This window comes from Lepidochelys kempii, chromosome 1 (assembly GCF_965140285.1).
Source record: "Lepidochelys kempii isolate rLepKem1 chromosome 1, rLepKem1.hap1, whole genome shotgun sequence".
NCBI classification, from domain to species: Eukaryota; Metazoa; Chordata; order Testudines; family Cheloniidae; genus Lepidochelys; species Lepidochelys kempii.
The window spans coordinates 149,861,810-149,887,424 of NC_136380.1; the positions used below are offsets into that span (position 1 = coordinate 149,861,810).

The 25,615-nt window shown below is 42.9% G+C and overlaps 1 protein-coding gene across 11 annotated transcripts in view; it reads right to left on the bottom strand.

The window, feature by feature from the left end:
• DMD (dystrophin) overlaps positions 1-25,615 on the bottom strand; it is a 1,937,833-nt gene that overhangs the window by 1,512,109 nt on the left and 400,109 nt on the right. For all 11 annotated transcript variants that reach the window (XM_073357918.2, XM_073357898.2, XM_073357881.2 and 8 more), the window contains exon 3: positions 145-237. In XM_073357918.2, coding sequence (XP_073214019.2) covers positions 145-237 — 93 coding nt within the window. The remainder of the gene's footprint in view (positions 1-144; positions 238-25,615) is intronic.

Here is a 25,615-nt window from a genome sequence, read left to right on the forward strand (position 1 = left end):
TCAGCACTTCACCAGAGTGTCAGCACTTTGCCAGATGTATCCATTGAGAAATACTAGTGTGATTTTAGCCAATTATCGATATCTTACAAGACTGTCAAGTGGAAAAGAACAGTAAGGTTTGTAATTACAAAAATGTATACATACAAGTTTTTGGCCTGTAAAACCTTCAAGGAGCTCCAGAAGTCTTCGTCCATCTCGAAAATCATGAAATAGGTCTTCAATATAGTGCCTCCCAAACTGAAATAAATATAACAATGACATGTTGTTAGCTAAAACAGCAACAGATAGAAATGGTTATATTTCACAATATCACTCTTATTAAAATGTGAGGTTAGAACCACAGAGTTGTGAGCACTTGTACATTTTAAAAATGCAGACTATGTCAAAACATTGCTCTACTAAATACAGCAGTTGTCCTATAAGACGAAACAGGAGAATAGCTTGCATACAAATTGATATAAATGAGACTCTTCTCACAAATTTCTGTGTTGAACAGGCACTGTCTAGTTGCTGAGACCCTAATTTCAAAGTAACTTAAAATGGTTTTCACTTGATGAGGAATGCACACCACACATTAATTCTCTAAATTATAAGATAGTCATTATCTGTGTGAAACTTATTAAAAGCCAAATATTTTTATGCTCCCACTATTAGCTTACACTGTTATACCAGAACTCTATACTTAGTTATTGACAACATCCATAAAGCTGGGAGACAAACTACGTTTGCTGATTAAGTTGCAGGGGGAAAAAGTTAATTAATATTTGCCAAATGAAAAAGGAGAGAAACATTAATTTTAAACTCCAAGGAGGATCTTTTACACAAAGATGAGAAACAAAACCCCAAAACTATCAGAAAACAGCTAAGTGTCACTTCCAAATCTTATGCTCGAACTGTAGATGAATTGAACACCCTCAGCTGTCATCTGAATCCATGTTAACTGAAACGTTCAGAACCTTACAGGATCAGGCACAATGGTTAACATTCGGACACACATTGAATCATACCATATACGGGGGTGTGGGGGGTGGGAGTGAGATTTCCTCCCTTGCTTTTCACTGTCTCAAGAGGGTGAAAAAAGGTGGTTTTTAATCTTTTCTAAAATCAAGTCAGGTTTTTTAAGTTAATGCTTATGTCACTGACTAATGAATAAAGTAGAATGAAACAGCAAGATGATTTTTATAAAACTTAGTTGATGTGTGGTTTTACCTTCACATTTATTTGATAACTGACATTTTTGTGACTTTGTATTAGAGCTGGCTGAGAACCAGAACAAAAACTAATGACTGTATTGTGGATGTTAAGATTTTGGGTTGATTCATCTATCTCTGAGCACAATGTACTTACTTGCTTATTTGTGACACTTCAGGGATTGATTTGTCATGAAATATCTGTATTTTGATTCACTGGAGATTAAGCCACACCCTAGATATAACTGGGCCTTTTATCAAGAACAGTGTGGGAGTGAGAGGCAGTGAATCAGTCACTCAATAAGGAAGCTTAATGTTTTTTTTTTTTCTGTTCAGTTACTCACTCAATCACTCCAGTGCTCAGTGCTGCTCACTCTAACCAATTCTGAAGCTCCAACATAAGCCACTTAGCTAATAAGCCATACACTGCCATTTGATTGCTTGTGTCAGATGATACTGAATAGATTTGCATGATTCACAAAGACAACCCTTTGTAACCTTAGTTAAATTTTCTATTTAACAAATAATAGTCAATCTGCTCCATTTCCTACAATGTGTTTAGTATGATGGACAGCTTTGATAGAGTGTTTTACAGTGATAACACAGGTACATGATTTAGGACATTGGATAATCACCTGCAGAGGCCAATAAAAAGTTCTACAACCTTTACACCATGCTATATAAAACTGCACAAATTAGTAGGCGTATGTCTGTACCTTCAGCTGCACATACACTGATCAGTGAAAGCCACAATTGGTGTATTTATACCTGAAATGGAAATGAGTGTTCTTTCACCTTCATAAGTGCTGTTCCTTAATTTATTAAGCTTTATTAAGTTCTAAACATTTTTTTATTTGCTTGATTATTGTAACAGAATACAATTATTTTTTGGAACATAATTCATCTTTAATAGTTCACAACATATGCTGGCTGGTGATCAGCGGGTCTGACACCCACCAATTTCCTGTTATTTCATTTTGGCACAGAACCAGTAACATCATTCACAGAAAATATTAACATGTACATTGACAATTTTATCTTCCTAAACACAAAGCAGCACTCCCTTCAAGATTTATACCAGGCTGCAAAAGAGCAGGAGCAGATAGATCCCACCATATCAACACATACTACTATGGCTCACTATTAAAATGGTCTTTCAAAGACTCCTTGAGCCGTATAGCTCCATGTTGAGGTCTTCTTATAGTCCTTGTTTCTAGCTGTTCAAATTCAGCAAACAGCCACTCCACCTCTGCCCTCCACTGCAGCAGAAACCTTTCCCCCTTTGCTTCACATATATTATGTGGGACACAACAGGCAGCTATAACCATTGGGATACTTTTTTTCACTCTCATAAATACACAATGCCAGCAGCACTTTAAATGACCAAACCCACATTCAACTGTCATTCCGCACCTGCCGAGCTGGTAGTTGGTTCTGATGAGGTGATGGGTGTATGGCTTTATGAGCTCGAAGAGCAAGGTGTAGGCTGGGTCTCCCAGAATTATTATTGTCATTTCAACATTCCCAATAGTAATCTGCCAGTCAGGAAAGTCACTGCTTGCAGCTTTCTGAACAGTCCTGTGTTCTTAAACATGCACCATCCCTGACCAGTCCCCGCAGATGTTGGTAAAGTGATCAGTGATGTACCAGTGGTTGCATTACCATAGAAAGGTACTCCTTTCTGTTGACGTACTCTGTGGCAAGGTGCTAAAATAAGGATATGTGTGCCATGTATTGCCGCCCGCAGCTTGGGAACCCCATTTCTGCAAACCAACCACTATGTCCTGCACATTTCCCAGAGTCACAGTCCTGCATAGCAGGTGGCAATTAATGGTCCTGTACACTTGCATCACAACTTTCCCTGCTGTGGATTTCCTGACTTCAAATTGATTCCCAGCTGACCGTTAGCAATCTGACATTTCTGTAATAGAATCATCACTTGCTTCTCAACTGCCAGTGCAGCTCTCATTTTGGTGTCCCTGAACTGGACGGCTGGGGCGAGTTTGGCACACAGATCCAGGAATGTGGCTTTGCGCATCCAAACGTTCTGCAGCCGCTGCTCATCATCCCGAATGTGCAAAACAATGCAACCCCATCAGCCACTGCTTGTTTCTTAGGCCCAGAACCAGTGGTCCACCATCTGCAGCTACTCTGTGAATGCCAACAGCTTTGAATGTTTTTTTCCTATGTCCCACAGTAATGTAGTCTCCAAGGAAGTTTCCTGTGGGTCCTTTTGCGGCTCTGAAAAAACTGCAGGATCAAGCACCCTGTATTTGCAAGGCTCATGACAATAGTGCAGAGCTGTGCAGGCGCCATACTTCTGTCAGAGATGGTGGACAGCGAAGGGAGACACATGGGTTTGTGGGAATTTTGAAAAGAGGTGTGAGATATTATGGGATGTGGATTAAATTATGGGACTGAGAACACTGCATTATGGGAAGCTGAACCCATGCTCCCAGTCACCCCTGCATAACTTGTTTTGGCCTCAGGAGGCATTGGAAAAACTTCCCAAAACACCTTGCACTGGTGGGTGATGAGTTGCAGAGTGGGATGGCTATCCATTATACACTGCTCTCAGCATCGATACAAGTGCCCCAGTGAGGACGCACACCACTGACACAAGAAGTGTAGTGTGCACACGCACAAGAAATGTGTAACCCCTTCTGCCAGGTGAATCTGGCAGCAACCAAGTCTGAGTTCAATATCTAGGGGTTCCTTTCCAACAGTACAACACAGAACCGGCTAAAGCCCCCAACCAGTAATCTGGGAAAATTACACACCACCCCTGGACACCTCTGAGAGGCAATACTTTCCCACTCACAATCACAGAGTCTGAATGTAGAGAATAAAACTTTAATGAAAGGAGGGAAGTCACTCAACAGTAATTAGGGAAAATGCCTCAAGCGGGATTCATAATCATAAAATTGTGAGCAGGACACCCACCCCAGAGTGCATGGGGCAGTGTCTTCTGCCTTATGTTCTTGAGTTCCACAACCAAAAGTTCCTTTTCTGTGCCCTGCTCTGCTCCCTCGCCATACCCCACTCACAGTGGTTGTCCTTGGTCAGTGAGGACCCAGGGTTCAGAGGAGTACCTGTGTGAGTTTACCTCCCACCCAGGAAAGAAGGCACCTTGCTTGCACTTGCTCTGGCTGGCTGCCCTGCCAGCCATATTTCCTTGCCACCTGGCCCTCCAGCCAACCACAGTTCCTCTCCACTGGCCGCCCTGCCAGCCTCTTGTTGCCTCGCCATCTGCTCGTTCGCCGGCTGACTGTTAGTCACCTTCTGGTGCCACCTGGTTCTCTGCTGTGACCTCTGCACATTAGTAATTTTCAGCTTTTTGCAGGCTGGGGTAGAAACATTGCCCCATCTCAAGTGATTTCAGCTCTCATTTGAGCATGTTAACATAACAAAGAGGCTCCTAATGAAGCCTATTTAGCTCTTTCTTAGAATAGTGGGGAGGAACGGGTTAAACCACACTGGGGACCCTGAGGCTACGTCTACCCTATGCAGCTTTTAGTGACACAGATGTGCAGCCATAGCCATGCCAGTAAAAGGCACACAGTGTAGCCTGTTTGTCGGCAGGAGAGAGCTCTCTTGCTGACAGAAAACTTCCACCTGCAACGAGCAGCATTAGTGTTGTCGGCAGGATAGCACTCATGCAGACAAAGCACTGTTCGCACCAGCACCTGTCGCTGACAACACTTTTGATTTTCGGTGTGTGTGTGTGTGTGTGTGTGTTTTAGCACCTCTGAATGACACAAATTTTGTTTTTCGCTAGCCAATGTAGACAAAGCCTGAGAGACAGTTCACACCTCCTGTCTGGGACATCTGTCCCACCCTTCTTACTTTCACAGGGCTCTGGCATTTGAGCCCCTGGCTTATCGAGGTCCTTTCAGCGGTGGGTGATCCCCTCATTTAGGAGGTTAAGCACACTTCTGCTTCCCTTTATTCATACAATAATGACAACAACATTGGTAACAGCATTTCACTACCCCTGCATTCAGTACTGAAGTGATTTGTAATCCAACACTAGCCAAAGTTGATTACTTTGAGCAACACCACTCTATCTGCTGGATATCTAAACAGAGAAGGTGTGTTCATGTAAATACAGGTTGCTCCTGAAGTCTCCCCCCCTCCCAGCTAGCTGTTAGGGGAGAATTCATTCAGACCCTGTTTAGAAATATAATAACTGTGATGGCCGTATGCCAACGTAATTTAGGTTGACATAATTTTGTAGTGCAGACAAGAATTTAGTGATCACATTAGCCTTTAAGTGATTTCCTGAATCAAGGCCAGTGTAACTAAAAATGTATGTAATCCTCATTTATGAAAAATTGATTTGATATTTAAAATGATGGCATAGATACAATGCTGAAATAGTGAAGTTACATTCTTTTTTTCCGCATGGCTTTATCTTGATTCCTTATCCTTAATCTAAGGATAAAAGTCAGCCTTGTGTAGGGGGGGCAGCACAAGACATAAGTATACCCCAAATCTCACTTAAACATCATTTTGGAGGGATTAAGTGATGCACAGATCTCATGCAAGCCCTCTACTTAGGCATGAATCTCATCCATAAATGCTTTAAATGCAGCATTCTGAGACAAAGAGCATGACAACATTTTGGTAACGGAATATAATGATTATTATAATCATTTTGCTTTGTAACTAGAAAAGCAAAAGTTAAAGTAACAAATAAATGTCTCTACCTTTCCCTCCTTCTATTACACATTAGTTTTAACCAAAACCTTCAGTGCAAGTTAATCTGAGACAGTCAACAAATTCTACTTGACAAAATAATGTGGGGGTTTTTGTAAAGCTTTCAGAAAGGAAATAAAAACACAGCATGGCAGCATCTCCAGCAGGACATTTTAATTACAAATGTGATACAAATAAATCTTTTAAAAAATGCCATTGATTTTTAAAGGGCTTGGAAGGAATCCGTCTATTAATCAGCAACTGAGAATTACATAAGAATCCTGATGCTGCTGACACAGGACTCATCCCTAACCTGGACAAGTCTGCTTTCTCTCTGGCAGTAAGGGCAATTAAGTCTTCTTTCTCAAACAGATTGAGCATCTTCAGTGGATCGACATTGCAATAAGTCTTCAGAAACAAAGGATTTAGAGAGGTGGCAAAGAAATATGTAGTGTTTTCAAGGTCAGAAGAAAAGTGTACTTTAAGATGTATGAAGCTTTGGGAAGAATAAATAAAGCCACTACGCAGAATGGCAGGTACCTGAGTATCAATTCTTTTTTAAAAGAGCTCTGCCTAAAAGGGGTCTTGGATTATACAACTACCACCTTTAAATATGGGGAAAAGAAAAACATTCAGACTAATCTATTGTGATTTTTATTTGAATTTCGTTATGCCAGTGTTAGGTTACCTTACAAATTTATCATTAAGAAAAATAGCTATACCAACAATTCTATTACTGAACAAGCATGTAATATGGGCATAGGAACATGCTTTGTTTTTGTTTGTAAATAACCCAAGGAAGGGTAGGGAGAACACAAAGCTATCCACTTGGCAAAATTAAGTCTGTTCTCCTGCACTGTAGTACTTTCCCGAGCTGTGCCAGCAACTAACTAGAACTGCATGATCCTAGTTAGTGTATAAAAAGACCCTGCTATTGCTAGCTCCCCTAGGAAAGCAGGTTTGCAAATGGTCAGCAAAATAATCCTCTGTCTATTTCAAGAGTGCTTCAGGCAGTGAACACAGGGATATGGGGATTTGTGAGTGGTGAAGAAAAAAAAGAAACAGAGGAAGAGACAGACAGACAAGGGTAAAGGGGGCGGGGGGGAGAGGGGGAGAAAGGCTGAAATGAAGAAGGAAATGGAAACAGACCAATCTTTCAAGGGGGAAAAATATGAATGACAGCTTGAAATACAAACCTGGGAAATGAATGTCCTTCTCCATAATCTTGAGGGATCTCCCTGATTGGAAAGAGTATAGGGGCTATAAAATATACTGCACTGAGGTAAGTACTGTTCTGACGTGTTGAATAACGGTCAAACCACAGACACTTTTGTTGCTTTAGCTGACATGACTGTTGTCTGTGATTACTAATCTTTACATGACACAAAGAGAGCTGAAGAAAATCCAAAGGGATTTTTTTTAAAAAGCTGCCACAATGGTGTGACATACAAGGAGAGAGAAGATTTCTGTGTTGTTATGGATTAAATTAAACCTCCAGCTCTACTGAAAATTGTAGAAAATGTGAACTAAGTGGAGAACTCCCAAACACAGATTTTTTTGCATTTTACAGGAGAAGGTGCAGATGCCTTGCCTGAATATGAATTCATAAAGCTGTGATTTAGAATTGCAGGGTCATGTACAATTAATATTTACAGGAAGACATGGTCATTTGAGATGGGACAGCAGCTTCCCCCAAGTGTTTGACAGCACCAAAGCATAGCTAGACCACTTAGTACATTACAGGGGGTTGGACTAGTTGACCGCCTCAGATCTCTTCCAACCCTAATCTTCTATGTTTCTATGATTCTGTGTTCACATACTCTGGAAAAATGGAAGAGAGACTATTATTTAGATTGCACAGATGTCCGAAATGTGGTAGGTACTTTTTGAATTCAGAGATAGATATAGTCCCGCCCTAAAGAACATACAATGTAAATAAATCCTAACTAAATTACATGTCTTCCACCATCATTCTCTAACCTTGAATTACAGCAACCCACAACTTCAATTCCAGTCTCTTTATGGCCCTCGCTTACCTACATGTAAAGTAGAAGGTAATATACTAATTATTTTTAATGAATAGATGATTTAATCAGTTTCTTGTAGGTGTCGTGGAAGAAGATGGTGTTTGGGGGAGATGTAAATGAGGAGAGCATATTGACGTTGGAAATTAGCTCAGGACATAGTGTGGTGCTATCGCCATGGATACCAAAATTGTGAAGGTGACATTGAAGAGAATAGAGACAGAACTGAAAAAAAAGTGTCTTGCCCAGTGAGGAGCAAATCAGACACTCCTTACTGTTGTACCTACTACTGCAATACTGCATATTCAAGTGTTCAGAGATGCGAGTTGGCTTAAGAATCATGAGATTAAATCATGAGATTGTTTTAAAAATCTGAGATTAAATAATAATAGGATTTATTTTAATTTACCTTCTGGGTTTTGAAACTTTACAGTGGACTTGGTCACTTTTTCAAGCCTTTCCCCACAATCATAAGGGCTAGAAGTTTACTTTTGCTTTTAAATACAAGCAGAAATTCTGATGCACCCCATAGAACTCCAGGAGCTGGTACTTTAATAAAAACCCCAGATGTTGTAAGACATACTAAAATATTAAGAGATAGCAACAATGCTATTCATCTGAATTCACTAACCATTGGACAACATATTATTTTTCCTGATTTATAAAAAAAATGCACTTTTGATTAAATTAGTTCCCCCATTTTCCTCCTCAAGAAATGACAGAGAAACTAGTTTTGAAGGGGCGGGGAGGAGGGGAAGGGATGAAACTTGTCTGAGGAGAAAATCTCGCTTTTCACTTGCTGTTGCAGGAAAGTATTCATTCATATTATATTCGCCATTCTGGAATGGATTAGACCAATAAAAGGATTATTACTATGAAACAGGATACAATTTTTAAAGCATTTTTCAATTTTTATGGCATATTATCCTATCTGCTCATCTGTGACATCTATGAACACAGAATTCAAAATAGATGGAGGGTAGAGGGCCTAAGAGAAAAACAAAAAAAGTAAAAGAGTAAAGACTAAGAAACAATGTAGGACACAGAGATCTCAGGGCAAGAGACAGGGCCCTTGGAAAAGAGTATTATATGGCCTAGAAATCTACAGGGAGAGACAGAACACTAATATCAAAAGAAAATAAAATAGAGAAGAGCATGGAAGCATGGACACAGTTTGGGGGGTGTAGCGGGGTGAGCACTTGGTCCAGCCCTGAAGGGGTTGGGAAAGCCCTGTAGAGGGCTGGGGCAGGGAGTAAAACCCTGGCTGATTGGGGGAAGTGGTGGCCATGCCCCAATCAGGGCCCAGGTGGCTCTATAAAGCCTTTGAGCCAGAAGGTCCTCTCTCTCTAGCTTGGGGGGAAGGGGACAGACCAGACCCGACCCGACCCGACCCCACCCGACCCTCTCCTCTCCTCTCCTCTCTCCTCTCCTCTCCTCTCCTCTGGCTGCAAGGGCTGAGAAAGTACCTAGATTGGGAGCAGGGCTGAGGAAGGCCAAGGGAGCCGGGGAACTCAGGAAGGGCCTATTAGGTATGAGGGTTGCAGGGGCAGCCACTGGTAGGCAGAGGCAGCAGGTCCAAACCCCCTCGCCTGGGATGAGTGGCTTATACTGCAGTCGCCCCAGGATGCGGGGGCTAGCTGGTGACTGGCAGGAGCCTATGACTGAGGCAAGGTAGGGATAGTCGGTGGGGGGTTCCCCTGGGAGGGGGAGACCCAGAACTGTGGGGTACTGCCAGGGGGCAGCTCCCAGTGAAAGGGGTACCAGGGTCCTGGGAGGGACATGGGAGCCAGCAGCAAGGCAAGACACCAGCCTGAAGGAGGAGCTCTGGAGGCTGGATGCTAATTCCCTGAGATGACTAGCAGGAGGCGCTGTGATGGGGGGGTTGCCCTCCCAAACTGCAAGCCTCTGGTAGGCATGGAATTTGCCCCACATGCACAGCCTTTGGCCTGACTGGAGCTGCCCCTAGGGATGCCATCCTGATGTGCAGAAAGAATAGCAAATATGGCAGGTGACCAGCTTGGCTTGACAAAGAAATCTTTGGTGAGCTGAAACACAAAAAGGAAGCTTACAAGAAGTGGAAACTTGTACAAATGACTTGGGAGGAGAATAAAAATATTGCTCGAGCATGGGCAGGGGTGTAATCAGGAAGGCCAAAGCACAACTGGAGTTGCAGCTAGCAAAGGATGTGAAGGGTAACAGGTATGTCAGCAACAAGAAGGTCAGGGAAAGTGTGGGACCCTTACTGAATGGGGGAGGCAACCTAGTGACAGATGATGTGCAAAAAGCTGAAGTACTCAATGCTTTTTTTGCCTCACTCTTCACAGACAAGGTCAGCTCCCAGACTGCTGCACTGGGCAGCACAATATGGGGAGGAGGTGAGCAACCCTCAGTGGTGAAAGAACAGGTTAAGGACTATTTAGAAAAAATAAACATGCACAAGTCCATGGGTCCAGATCTAATGCATCCGAGGGTACTGAGGGAGTTGGCTGATGTGATTGCAGAGCCATTGGCCATTATCTCTGAAAACTTCTGGCAATCGGGGGAGGTCCCGTATGATTGGGAAAAGGCAAATATAGTGCCCATCTTTAAAAAAGGGAAGAAGGAGATTCTGGGGAGCTCCAGACCGGTCAGCCTCACCTCAGTCCCAGTAAAAATCATGGAGCAGGTCCGCAAGGAATCCATTTTGAAGCACTTGGAGGACAGGAAGGTGATCAGGAACAGTTAACATGGATTAGAAAAGGGCAAGTCATGCCTGACCAACCTGATTGCCTTCTACGATGAGATAACTGGCTCTGTGGATATGGGGAAAGCAGTGGACGTGATATATCTTAACTATAGCAAAGTTTTTGAAACGGTCTCCCACAGTATTCTTGCCAGCAAGTTAAAAAAGTATGGATTGGATGAATGGACTATAAGGTGGATAGAAAACTGGCTAGATCATCAGGCTCAACTGGTAGTGATCAATGGCTCGATGTCTAGTTGACCACCAGTATCAAGCAGAGTGCCCCAGGGGTCAGTTCTGGGGCCAGATTTGTTGACCATTTTCATTAATTATCTGGATTGTGTGATGGAGTATACCCTCAACAAGTTTGCAGATGACACTAAGCTGGGGGGAGAGAGGGTCCAGAGTGACCTAAAGAAAATCAGAGGATTGGGCCAAAGGAAATCTGATGGGGTTCAACAAGGACAAGTGCAGAGTCCTACACTTAGGACAGAAGAATCCCATGTACTGCTATAGGCTGCGGACCGACTGGCTAAGCAGCAGTGGGTTGGGTTACCTAGGAAGGTGGTGGAATCTCCATCCTTAGAGGTTTTTGAGGCCTGGCTTGACAAAGACCTGGCTGGGATGATTTAGTTGGGGTTGCTCCTGCTTTGACCAGGGGGTTGGATTAGATGATCTCCTGAGGTCTCTTCCAACCCTAATCTTCTATGATTTTATGCCAGATGCCCAGTTTTCAACCGGAACGCCCAATTGAAAAGGGACCCTCATGGCTGCAATCAGTACTGCTGACTGGGCCGTTAATAGTCCAGTTGGAGGCACAGCAGGGCAGGCAGGCTCCCTATCTGGCTTTGTGTGGCTCCCAGAAGCAGCAACATGTCCCTCCAGCTGTCCCCCCTTCTGCACTCAAGCTCTCTCTCAGAGCCCGCACGCCCCCTCCTACCCCCTGCCCCAGCCCTGAGCCCCCTCCTGCACCAAAACCCCCTCCTACACCCCAACCCTTTGCCCCAACCCCCTCCCACACCCTGAACCCCTCATTTCTGTCCCCACCCCAGAACCTGCACCCCCTAGCTGGAGTCCTTACTCCCTCCTGCATCCCAACCCCCTATCCCATAGCACACTCCAAATCCCTTGGCCCCAGTCAGGAGTGCCCTCCTGCCTCCAAATCTCTCATCCCTGGCCCCACCCCAGAGCCCACACCCCCAGCTAGAGCCCTCACTTCCCCTGCAGCCCAACCCTCTGCCCCATCCTGGAGCCCCCTTCCACACCCTGAACCCCTTATTTCTTGCCTCATCCCGGAGCCTGCATTCCCACCCCAGAGCCAGTACCCCCTCCCACACCTCAATCCATGCTCAGCCTGGAGTCCCCTCCCACACTTTGTACCCCTTGGCCCCATCCCACCATCTGGAGCCCCCTCCTGTGCCTCAAACTCCTCATCCACAGCCCCACCACAGAGCCCGCACCCGCAACCAGAGCCCTTACAGCCTCCTCTATCCCTTCCCCAGCCCAGTGAAAATGAGGTAGTGAGCGAGGGTAGGGGAGAGCGAGGGAGGGATGGAGTAAGCCGGGGGAGGGGCCTTGGTGAATGGGCGGGATAGGGGCAGTGCCTTAGAGAAGGGGCAGGGCAAGGATGTTTGGTTTTCTGCTATTAGAAATTTGGCAACTCTAGCTGTCCCCCTCCCCCCCCAATACATACGTCAAACTATGCCTATGCCCAGAAGCTAGAGACTAAGGCCATGATTCCACAAAGCTCTTATGCATGTGCTTAACTTTAAGCACATGCGTAAGTCTCTGGTTAAGCATATGCTTAAGTGCTTTCCTGAATTGGGGTGAGAGAGAAACTTCTGGAAGAAAGATGAAAGCTACAGTATATTGGCAAAAGAATGCCAAGGGATATTACCTATATAACACTCAAAAGTTATCAGGCATTCCTTCCAGTCTATTCGATGCCTAATTTTATGAAACAATAAGGAGAAACAGTGATGCTGATCTCAACAGATCTTTCAAGCCAGTTTTAATAAAAGAGAGATTATTACTTGCTCTTGTTCCTTTAAATATATTAAAGTTTGTATTTCTTGTCTTGACATATTCATTTACAATTTGTTTAGTTTTACTGAGAAGTTCTGAAAAACTGACAGACATTTCTCCCCACTGCTGCTGGATTACTATTGCAGCAAAAGTTATTGTATTTCCCATTTTTAAATACTTGTAAGAAACTCAGATGCTCCTGTGATCGGGGTCAGGTATATAAGCAGAACAAACAGTCAGAGAGAGAGAAAATAATTAAGACCGTGTCCTGGATTCATATGAGGCCCAAGTTTACTGCAATTTGCAGCCATAAATTGACAGTCTATGGTAAATGAAGAGTGACGTTATTAACATTTCCAGGAGTTTTATTTGGTCAACTCTGATTTTAAAAAAATATAGATAGAAAAACTTAAAGTTGACATTAGGTAATAAAGCCTCCCCTTTTGCTATTTTTATTTTATCTTTTTAATGGTAGGTGCAGAGTTCGATCTTCCAATAATTGCATCTGCAAATTTGAAACACTGTTTTTGTGGCTGTTTATTTGACATGCATTATAGGGTTTTATTTTTGTTTCTTACATAAGCTCTTCCCAACAAGGACAGTCTGCTCAGGATGGCTGAGAATTAGTCAGCCAAAGAAGGGATTTTAAAGAGACTGTCTGAGCCTTAAATGACATCTTTGTGGTAATCCTTGGGCCTCAATCCAGCGAAGCATTTAAGGATATGTGTAACTTTGTATTTTGTACAGTGCCTAGCACAATGGCTCTGATCTCAGTTGGGATCAAGGCACTGTAATACAAATAATAGTTAATTTAAGATTAGAACTCCATTTTTGGTGAATGTTGCTGTATTCTGTCCTGTTTAATTAATTATATGCCTAGTCAGCTATAAGTGCTGTATTTTTTCCTATTATGACATGCAAAGAGACTATTAGTTTTTGTTTGATTGCTTTTAAGCCATTTTCAAAGATCAGAAATGGACCACATTTCTGTAACTATTCCAGCTCAAATACAATGGGCCAATTTTTGCACATTGTTTATAGTCATTGTAACAAGATGGACTGACCCTTTAAGGGCCAGAAGGCCTGGGGGTAGCCAGTTATACTCAGTCAGCTCACCTGTGCCATCATTAACTCTATTTTCACCAGAGGGGGCAAGACTAATTGGGATCAGGTGACAGCCTGAAACATCTTGGTCTCAGAAATAGCTAAGAAAAGTCAGTTTGCAAAAGCAACCAAAGGGAGCAAGTGGAGCTGTTGTGGAAGGCCCTGAAGGAGGCTCTGGAAGGACTCCAGAGAAATAACCTGGGAGTCAGTGCTCTATCCCAGAGCCAGAGAGACCTAAAAGGTAACCCAGAAGGAGCTGGGAACTGAACCTGGTGGGCAGGTTGAAGAGAAGCCCAAGAAGAGCGAAAGAACCTTGGTTTGGGTGAACTTTTGTTGAAACTTTTAGTTACACCAGAAGCAGGTTCAAACTAGACCTGACTTAGCCACAGGGTTAAGTCAAGGACAGAAACTGGCCATCAGAAGGCCAAAGAAGAGATCAGTAGGGGGTGCTATGGGCAAAGACCCTGGCAACATCATATCCTGATTCCAGAGGGGCACTGAGGCTGTGATGGGGGCATTTACATATACATACATAACCTTCTCTTTACATCTTCTTCTTCATAGATGGAGTACGATAGTCCACACCTGACTTCTGACTGTGTAGATTTTACATTGTCATGTAAGGTTCAGGAAATAAGTAATCTATGTGCCATTGGATAATGAACCTCAGAGCATTTATCCATTTCTAGTCTCATTTTTACCACTTCGATAGGTAGTTAGGACCAGACTGGCAGCTGGGTCTCTATCAGCCCCCATTATTGTAGCTGTAGATTCCAACCTCCAAACAAACAAGTAATTAGATGACTTACAAGTTATTAGATGACTGATGTAACTTTGCACCCATTAAATGAAGGACACTGTTAAAACTGTTGCCTATGTCATCGCCTAGAGCCATGCTGTGCCTACAGACCAGAAAGTAGGACACCAGCTCTTTTGCACAAGCCCTCCCCATAGTTTTATTTTCAAATTCCACTTGTTAAATAATCTGTACATACGGTTTAACTCAGATAACATCAGAATCCAACAATTTACTATTTGCTTCCTCATCTTGTTGGTAACTAACCACAGAATAATAATAAACATATTAGTTTTATAGCAATTTCATCTATATATTTCAAAGCACTTTACAATGGTGGACAAGTGCCCATATTTGCAAACTGAGGCACAAAGAGGTTAAGTGACTTGTTTAAGGTCAGACACAGCTAGTGGCATAGTTAGGAATAGAACCCATGTCATTTGACCACACTGCCATAAATTTGCTAGAGGTGGCTGCAATATGGTTGCACCTGCTACAAGAACTAAAATTTTGTATCCAAATAAGAGATCCCCTGAATCATCCAGTCCTTAATTACATATAACTGCTGTTTAATGGAAAATTTTGTATATTGCAGTGACAGGACCTGGCCAGTTATAAACCAGTGAGATGCTATAGCGGCCACACTTTTTATCCCTGAAAGTGTTAAAACATTTCTGATTGTTTAGTACCTTCCAAAGGAAAAAAAAACCAGTAATATGGTATACTGTGTCAACACAATATTGAAATAAAGGATAATTATGTTCTTTGCTAAGTAAATAGAACCATAATGTAATGTATCAGATGCTGGGTAAGTTAATTTGTGTATTTCTTTGTGTGTAATGTGTAGATCAACATATTTTATATCAGATAGTTGCTGCAGTATTCATTTGTGGTTTGATCATCTCAATACTTTTATTTTTCTGACTGATAGGAAGACTGAGAAAGAAGGGTTTTTAATGTACAGATCACTAAGATGTAGAGCACATCTGTTACTGAATCAGATTCCTGTTGAGCTTGGTAGCAAAACCTTAAGAGCTATTACAAAAGACACTAAGATCCTAAATAACAAAGGTAAGAATTAATCTGGGAGGTCAATGCATCTTACATGGTTAAACTGAGGGGTGGACTAATGCTGGAATCTGTTCCTATCAGCTGCAAACCAGTTATTTCTTTTTGTCATGTTTTTACCTGATTTGTATCTCAGACAGGGCTGATCTCAAAGAGCTGTGCTCAGAGACCTTTCATAAAATCACTTTCCCATTTATCCTTCATTTGACAGAGGTAGTATCTTGACTTGTTCAAGCTTAAAAGGGCCATATCTGTACTTACAATAACTTACAATAACTGATATTGAAATGACTGATGTTAGATATTCTGGTTGTAACAGCTGATGATATAGACCATATTACATTCCTTCATTAGGGGTCATGGATAGTATTAAATATTAAAGTATCATGTTTTGTATGTTCCATTCATTATTTTTTATACTGGTTTAATGGATAATGTGTTGTTGGGTTTCTGTTATTTTTGATGGTTCAAAACACGTGCAGTTTTTGCATGATATCATGCTATTATGAGTAATATCTGATCTTAATCTAATTTCATTATTATTAAAAATATAATGCACTGAATCTGGAAAAAATAATCTGGTTAATAATATGGTTCATTTCAAAATCTCATTTTACAATAGTACTAAAAGCTATGCTACTAAGAGAATCTCTAATTAAAAAGAAATGCAAGTTTTACTGAATATACTCATGATAAAAATCTCAAAGAAATTATACAAAAATAGAATAGATAATAACAATTGAGTTTTTAACCTTTAAACCTAATTAATAACAGATATTTATTAATCATAGAATCATAGAATATCAGGGACCTCAGGAGGTCATCTAGTCCAACCCCCTGCTCAAAGCAGGACCAATCACCAACTAAATCATCCCAGCCAGGGCTTTGTCAAGCCTGACCTTAAAAACGTCTAAGGAAGGAGATTCCACCACCTCCCTAGGTAACGCATTCCAGTGTTTCACCACCCTCCTAGTGAAAAAGTTTTTCCTAATATCCAACCTAAATCTCCCCCACTGCAACTTGAGACCATTACTCCTTGTCCTGTCATCCGCTACCACTGAGAATAGTCTAGATCCATCCTCTTTGGAGCCACCTTTCAGGTAGTTGAAAACAGTTATCAAATCTCCCCTCATTCTTCTCTTCTGTAGACTAAACAATCCCAGTTCCCTCAGCCTCTCCTCGTAAGTAATGTGTTCCAGTCCCTAATCAGTTTTGTTGCCCTCCGCTGGACTCTTTCCAATTTTTCCACATCCTTCTTGAAGTGTGGGGCCCAAAACTGGACACAGTACTCCAGGTGAGGCCTCACCAATGTCAAATAGAGGGGAACGATCACGTCCCTCGATCTGCTGGCAGTGCCTCTACTTATACATCCCAAAATGCCATTGGCCTTCTTGGCTACAAGGGCGCACTGTTGACTCATTTCCAGCTTCTCGTCCACTGTAACCCCTAGATCCTTGTCTGCAGAACTGCTGCCGAGCCATTCGGTCCCTAGTCTGTAGCAGTGCATTGGATTCTTCCATCCTAAGTGCAGGACTCTGCACTTGTCCTTGTTGAACCTCATCAGATTTCTTTTGGCCCAATCCTCCAATTTGTCTAGGTCCCTCTGTATCCTATCCCTACCCTCCAGCGTATCTACCACTCCTCCCAGTTTAGTGTCATCTGCAAACTTGCTGAGGGTGCAATCCACACCATCCTCCAGATCATTTATGAAGATATTGAACAAAACCGGCCCCTTGGGGCACTCCGTTTGATACTGGCTGCCAACTAGACATGGAGCCATTGATCACTACCCGTTGAGCCCGACAATCTAGCCAATTTTCTACCCACCTTATAGTGAATTCATCCAGCTCATACTTCCTTAACTTGCTGACAAGAATACTGTGGGAGACAGTGTCAAAAGCTTTGCTAAGTCAAGGAACACCACGTCCACTGCTTTCCCTTCATCCACAGAACCAGTTATCTCATCATAAAAGGCAATTAGATTTGTCGAGCATGAGTTGCCCTTGGTGAATCCATGCTGACTGTTCCTGATCACTTTCCTCTCCTCTAAGTGCTTCAGAATTGATTCCTTGAGGACCTGCTCCATGATTTTTCTAATTAATAACAGATATTCATTTAATTTTGGGCCAGGAGAAATAATTCAAATACAGAACACTTCAGATATAAGGGAAAGGGGAAACTTCAGAAAGTTCTACTAGATTAAGATAAATCCTAAAATATGTTAATTTTTACAGTGTTAATGTCCAAGCAGAATCTCAGAAAGGCCTGAAATTTAGAGGGTTCTATCCAGGAAAAAATATCTGAAGCCTTCTGGGCCCCAGAAGGCTTGATTTATTGACTGCTAGGTTTATTATATTCAGAAGGCTATGGAGGGCCCATAAAATAAAAAGGAGCCCCCCACAACATAAACTAGTGGGGCTACTCTTTTAGGTGTTGGGATCAGATGTAAATAAGTGCCCTACCTCTCGCACAAAACAACTTCCAATGCCAGAATTGTTTCTTTCCCTCCTCCCAGTGCTAGAGCTGAAGAGTAACCTTTGTGTGAATGTCTCCAAAAAGAAGAGAGATGGCTGGCTGTCCAAAAGTTTTAAAAGTTGACTAACCCCCCTTCCCCACTTCTCTGCTTATTAATAATCCATCTGGCTAGTTTAATGCAGGGGAACCTCCTAATCATATGTGTTTGTGTTTAATCCCTTCCTCGATAGTTGGTTTGTTGGTTTGGAAATAAGGAAAAGGGGAAAAAAAAATTCTACATACTAGTCCCTTTCTGCAGAATGGAGCTTGGCCCTGATCCACAAAAACATTTAATTACGAGTAATCCTACTTAAATCAATTGAGGGATAGAAACAACTTAAATCAATTGAGGGATAGAAACAAAGTGATAGTGATTCACTTTAAGTTCACGGGAACTCAGTGGGACTCCTCATATACAGAGTGAACAATGGGTTGTTCTGCCAGTAGTGTGACCAGACAGCAAGTGTGAAAAATTGGGATGGGGGTGGAGGGTAAATGGCACCTATATAAGACAAACACCAAATATCGGGACTGATCCTATAAAATTGGCACATCTGGTCACCCTATCTGCAAATGTTAGGGTAGTTCCGCTTCAATATATAAGATCACCTATGCCACTTTATAAATAAAGCAGAACTAACCTAACATTTGCAGAACATCCTATTGTTCACTCTGCTTGTGTGTTATATGTCCCCCTATCCCCAGCACACTTAGTCTTGGCTATTTAGAAAGCAGGTTATTTGGGGTAGGGACTGTCTTTTTTTCTGTTAATATACTGCTTAGCACAATGGGGCTCGGATCTCGGTTGGTGTCCCTAGGTGCTATTGTATTAAAAATAATAAATAGTAATAGGCAATTAAAAATAGATTTCCGTTTTTGTGAAGGTTGCTGTATTCTGTCCTGTTTAATTAATGATATGCCTAGTCAGCCATAAGTGCTGTATTTTTTCTATTATGACATGCAAAGAGACTATTAGTTTGTTTTTTTTTAAAAAAAAAGGTACTCTTAAAGATCAGAAGTGGATCACACTTCTGCAACTATTCAACATACTGAGCCATTTTTTTGGCATTATTTTACAGTGATTATAACAGGGTAGCTCGCCTCTTTAAAGGCCAGAGGGCCTAGAGCTAGTCAGCCCTCTTCAATAAGCTCCTCTGTACCATAAATAAGTATTTTAGCCACTGGGGGCAGGACTAATTGGGATCAGGGGAGATTTAAGTATGACAATTGTTGATATTTGGAGTGGTTTATTTGGGAAGCATCCAGACATATATGCAAACACCTCCCTTTAAAGAAAGTCACTTTTAAAAAAATTACTATGTCAATCTTGATTGGAGATTGCATAAATATAAATCCTAATACAGCAGAGCTAAGAGTGTGATTTGGAACTTCAGCTCTTTCTTCTTGGTTAGAAATATGACACTCTTTCAGCCTCAATCTCAAGAATAAACATATCCTGGTAGATAAATCACAACCACCTGAGTCATGTGACTCCAGAACCCTAGTGCCCCTCTTGACCTAATATTGTTTTCAAGCATACCTGTTTTTACTGACAGAGCAGAATTTTCTGTAACCAACGTAGGACTCACAACTGAGTGATGCTGTCATAAATATAAAGGGAAGGCTAACCACCTTTAAATCCCTCCTGGCCAGAGGAAAAACCCTTTCACCTGTAAAGGGTTAAGAAGTTAAAGATAACCTCGCCGGCACCTGACCAAAATGACCAATGAGGGGACAAGATACTTTCAAAGCTGGAGGGAGGGTGGACACAAAGGATTCTCTCGGTCTGTGTGTTGTTTTTGCCAGGACCAGAGCAGGAATGCAGGTCAGAACTCCTGTAAAGAGTTAATAAGCAATCTAGTTAGATATGCGTTAGATTCTGTTTTGTTTAAATGGCTGATAATATAAGTTGTGCTGAATGGAATGTATATTCCTGTTTTTGTGTCTTTTTGTAACTTAAGGTTTTGCCTAGAGGGATTCTCTGTGTTTTGAATTTGATTACCCTGTAAGGTATTTACCATCCTGATTTTACAGAGGTGATTCTTTTACTTTTTCTTCAATTAAAATTCTTCTTTTAAGAACCTGATTGCTTTTTCATTGTTCTTAATATCCAAGGGTTTGGGTCTGCGTTCACCTATGCAAATTGGTGAGGATTTTTATCAAGCCTTGCCCAGGAAAGGGGGCGTAGGGCTTGGGGGGATTTTGGGGGGGAAAGACGTTTCCAAGTGGGCTCTTTCACTGTTATATTTTGTTAGATGCTTGGTGGTAGCAGCAATAAAGTCCAGGGACAAAAGGTAAAATAGTTTGTACCTTGGGGAAGTTTTAACCTAAGCTGGTAAAAATAAGCTTAGGGGGTTTTTCATGCAGGTCCCCACATCTGTACCCTAGAGTTCAAAGTGGGGAAGGAACCTTGACAGATGCACTCTAATTTTTTTCAAAATGCAAAAGCATCTAGTTTACAGTGTTGTTGTAGCCGTGCTTGTCCCAGGATATTAGACAGACAAGGTGGGTGCGGTAATATCTTTTATTGGACCAACTTCTGTTTGTGAAAGAGACACGCTTTCAAGCTCTATTTAGAATTGGTCCAACAAAATATATTACCTCACCCATCTTGTCTCTCTGAAACATTTTAGTCACACTCATTGGATTTCCTGGCACATATTCATTGTACATTTCATTCCATGCAGCTGAAATATAGTTGGATCATATGTGGTTTATACATTAGCATTCCTGTTTGAAGCTGATGAGAGTTTATAACAGTGGCAAAACATGTGTGACTGTCTGCCAGTCTTGCGGCTGTCCCCTACTAAGTCAGCTACTTATTCACACCTACTGGAGTTACTCCTTTAACTCAAGTTGTAAGGGATTTGCTTGTCCTGAAGATCCAATTGAGGTTTACTACATACTTTCAAAGAATTATTCCACAATGTTTCTCCATTATCCACACTAGCCACTCCCAGTAAACTCTGTACAACGGGAATTGTCTAGCTTCAGTAGGAACAATTAAACCAGGAGGTGCCCCTGCTTTGCCAATCACCAGAAGCTGAGCTCTGGTAGGAAGCTAAAATCTGTAACTTTTCTGCTTTCACTTATGGAGAAGTCCTGTCAGATTTGAGAGACATTGATAACCTTCCAACAAAATTTTTAAACTAATATAAATAATTCTATAGAAAGGACACAATTCTCTATTAAATTCTGTAGTTTGCTTTAAAAATGCTATCCAAAGGATATAATTCACTATTAACATCTTTAAGATTTTTGAAGTAATTTCTATAGAACACCATTTAATATCTTTCAAACTCTATGCAGTTTGTCTCTATTAAACCCTGTAGGACTTTAACTTAAGGGATTTGTGGTGGCTTCTTTCTTGCCCCCATACTTAAAGAAAACTACTAGATGAAGAACAACATAAAAAGAAATGAGAGAGCCCAAGTACACACACCTGCCCCCAAAATATTTGACATGAAACATATCACAGTAGTAGTGAGGATTTTTCAATTCTGCCACTTAGTGAGTTTGTATCAAAATGAGTTCCACTTCATAAATACAGGGTATTTCAATATATTTTAAACAGAGTATAGATGTTCTCAACAAAAGTCCCACCACAAATCTGTGGCTTCACTAGCGGAAAAAGAAATATGTAATCCCAAAGAGCAACTAACCCCTGCACCAGGAAAGGCATTGGAGCAGCCCAACTACCATCTCTTAAATCCCAGGAAGCTACCACAAAGTGGCCTCAACAGAGTCTAACAGGCCCAGCAGGAAGCCAAGATATTCAAAGAAAAAATCCACTTTTGCTGACAAGTTCATAGTCAGGCACATGCTGGCCTTTTGACTTCTCAGCAGGCGGTTTCACAGATCACAGAGATTTCTCAGCAGCCTGTGAACATGTCACTGTCTTAAGAAACTCTACAGTATGTAATCTCTTATCTAGACTTCATTTCCCTCTCTGGCAGGACGACACAGGCTCTCAGGTGAGTAGCTTTTCCCTCTCTGAAGGCAACTGATTTTGTTTGTCTCACACGCAGCAAAAGTATTCTGTTAAACTGGAAAGTAAGTTATTGTCTTTGGGCATGTCTATACAGAGAGAGAGAGAGAGTGTGTGGCAAGCTGGGGTGTAAATCACCTCACACTAGCTTGCCATGCACTAAGTTGTAGTGTGGACCCTGATGCCGTACACTAAAAGTTCCATGTGTTTTGACCTTCTGCTCTGACAAGAGAGGTTATGACTAGAGATGGGTGAATAATTGTTTTTTTTATTTCACAAGCAGTTTTGAAAAACTGGAAAAATAATTTGTTTTGGGTTGAACTTGTTGGGGATACTGGGGCATGGCCACTAGGGAACTCGAGGGGATGGAAGACCACGAGTGTCGATGAAGCCCCCTCGCACTAGGCCCAAGTGTCCTTGCCCCCCTCCCCCCCCCGCCTGGAGGCACTCGCAGCAGCTCTGCGTACTAGGCCCAAGTGTCCTTGGCCCCCCTGCCTGGAGGCACTCACAGCAGTTATGCTGAGGATCTGCAACAATATGTTGCAGAGTCAGACTGCCTGAAACTAAACAAGGCCAAAAAGGGCAGATATGGAAGAACAATGCTGAATAAAGCAGCTTTATGTATAGTTTAACAAATGATACAAAAAGAAGAGAACTAGCTGGTAACTGGATTGGCTGGCTGTATGGATACTTAGGGCAGCTTGCTATTGGATAAGTATGCTGAAGAAAGGATGTATAAAAGCCTGTATAACTTCCTGCTCTGTGTGCAGGATTTGAGATTCTATTCTCCCTGTACCTTTTTGAAGCTTCAAATAAACTTTTCTGTTTCTCCACCCCATTGTGATTATTGGGTGAAGCACACCAGGTAGCGAACCAACCCCTGCTGTTGTTTTGTCTCTTGGCACTGGGTGCCGGCAACAGCTTTTGGCGTCCCTGGGTGGGTGACGAGGCTGCTATTTAGCCTTGCCCGGACCCCTCCTGGAGGTCGAGGATTGTGGCGAGAACCGACGCCCAGCACGCACCGGTGAGTTCATCGGGGGCCTCGGAGGAGACGCAATTTGATCGACCCCGGAGGGCACAACGGTGCAACGCACTCATATAGTGGAGAAGCAGCTGTGGACGACGGTGAGGAACTGGTCCCTTGGATATAGGAGAGGAGCAGCTGCGGGCGACGGTGAGGAACCGGTCCCTTGGATAGGGTAGGAACCTTTTGAAATCCGGATTGTATGCTCTGTTGGAACCTGGGGATGCCCAGAGTTACCCTGTTGGTATGGGACAGGGACAGAGCTCGGGCGTTAGGGCACGGTGTATGCCCTTAGAATGCATTCTAGCAAACTGGAAGGTATTTGGTGTGGATCCGATGACTAAGAGCCAATTAAAACGATTCTATACAGTTGACTGGCCTCAATATCAAGTAGAGAACCAGGAGTGGTGGCCACCAGGAGGGTCTATTAATTACAACATGATCCTTCAGTTACTCCTGTCAGTCAGAGAACAAGGAAATGGAATGAACATACATATGCGCATTTGTTTCTGACTTTATTGCTCTCGACCAGATATTTTACACCGCTGTAATCTGACTCCGAGTGGTTCGGTAGCAGCTAATGTTAGTCCCCAGACCCGCACCCCCACTGTAATGGTAGAGCCGGTGTCCCCTTCGGCCCCTACACCCACACCTTGTAAGTCCCCAATGGTTGGCCTATACCCCTTAATCACCGAAACTAAAGTCGCCCGGTCTGGATCGGACAGGTGTCCGGCCACGACTATGCAGGTTTATACTAATGTGCCCTTTAATCCTGTGCATTTGGCTGCTTTGGCTGCTCAAAGCACAGGCAGGAGAGTTTTCTACCAACCCAAGCAGGTTTATATCAGTCTTTGAGGGGTGCCTCAGTAGTCACAAGCCGGACTGGGATGATTGTAACGTCCTCCTGCGAACCCTATTGTCTGAGGTTGAAAGACAACAGGTTGTGTCCAAGGCAAGGGAGGAGGCGCAGAGACGGTACGACCGGGATCGTATTAATGTCCCTGACCTGGATGCACAAGTCCCCCGAGCAGACCCCAGGTGGGATCCAAATGATCATGGGGATATGACCTGCCTTATCTCCTATAAGGAGTTGCTTTTGCATGGACTCCATCACTCAGCTGTCCGACATAATAATTGGGCAAAGCCATATGAAGTAATGCAGGATTTAAAAGAAAGACCAGGGGCCTTTCTACAGTGTATTCGGGACACAATTCGACAGAACATAATGCAGATGCCGATGATCAGGCAACTGAGTCAATTATTAAGGGAATTTTTACGAGCAGAGCAGCCCCTGATATTAAGAGAAGTTACAAAAAAAAGGAGGATTTAATGGGCATGACCATGGCACAAATCTTAGAGACTGCAAACCGAGCTTATAGTCTGAGAGAGACAGAGAAGGAGAGAAAGCAAGTGAGACTGATGGTAACAGCGGTACAGACCAGCACTAAGGGAAGTGGCCGGGGAGGAAGGGGCCGTGGACGCGAACGTCCGGGCTCGCAGGAGAGACGAGTGGGTTGCAACCAGTGTGCCTTGTGTTGACAAGAGGGACACTGGAAAAATGAGTGCCCAAAAAGGAAAGAAAAGGGGGGTGCCCCTATGATGGCGATGGCGGAGCAGGAATAGGGGTGTCAGGGGAGACGGACCACCCTACCCCCGGAACCCTGAGTAAAGATGCGGGTGGAAAGCTCAGAAATAGATTTTTTAGTGGACTCTGGAGCGGCACGAACTGCTGTAAATAGACCCCTTCAGTTGCCAGTAGCAGATTCCCTTACTGTGGTGGGAGCCACAGGCAGGGACACCAAGTGCCCAGTGTATGCCCCAGCGGAATGCGCTTTGGGAAACAGGACTATATCCCACAAGCTGGTATACCTCCCTGAGTGTTCAACACCTCTGCTGGGACGGGATCTGCTTTGTCGCCTTGGTGCCACCCTGCATTTTACTGAGGATGAAATAACCCTTACCTTACCCCCTGAGAATGCATGGATCATGACCCTTGCAGTTGAGCCCTCAGCCATGCAAGCCCCAGAATGGAGCCTGTGGGAAGACCAGGTGTACCCCCTCGTGTGGGCATCAGAAATTCCAGGAAAGGCCACCCACCAGACCCCCATTACTATTCAGCTCATACTAGGGAAAGGCCCAGTGCAAGTAAAACAGTATCCAATCAAGAGGGAAACCAGAGAAGGTTTACAGGAAACTACAGAATGATTCCTAATATATGGTATTCTCCGGGAATGTCAGTCAGCCTGGAACACTCCCATTCTACCCGTACAGAAGCCTGATGGCACGTATCGGCTGGTACAGGACCTAAGGGCAGTCAATGAATGGGTTAAGACTTTGCACCCTCTTGTCCCTAACCCGTATATCTTATTGGCTTCTATAGGGGGACAGTATACCCATTTTTCAGTCCTTGATCTGAAAGATGCTTTCTTTACCATCCCAGTTGCCACCCCGTCACAGGAGAT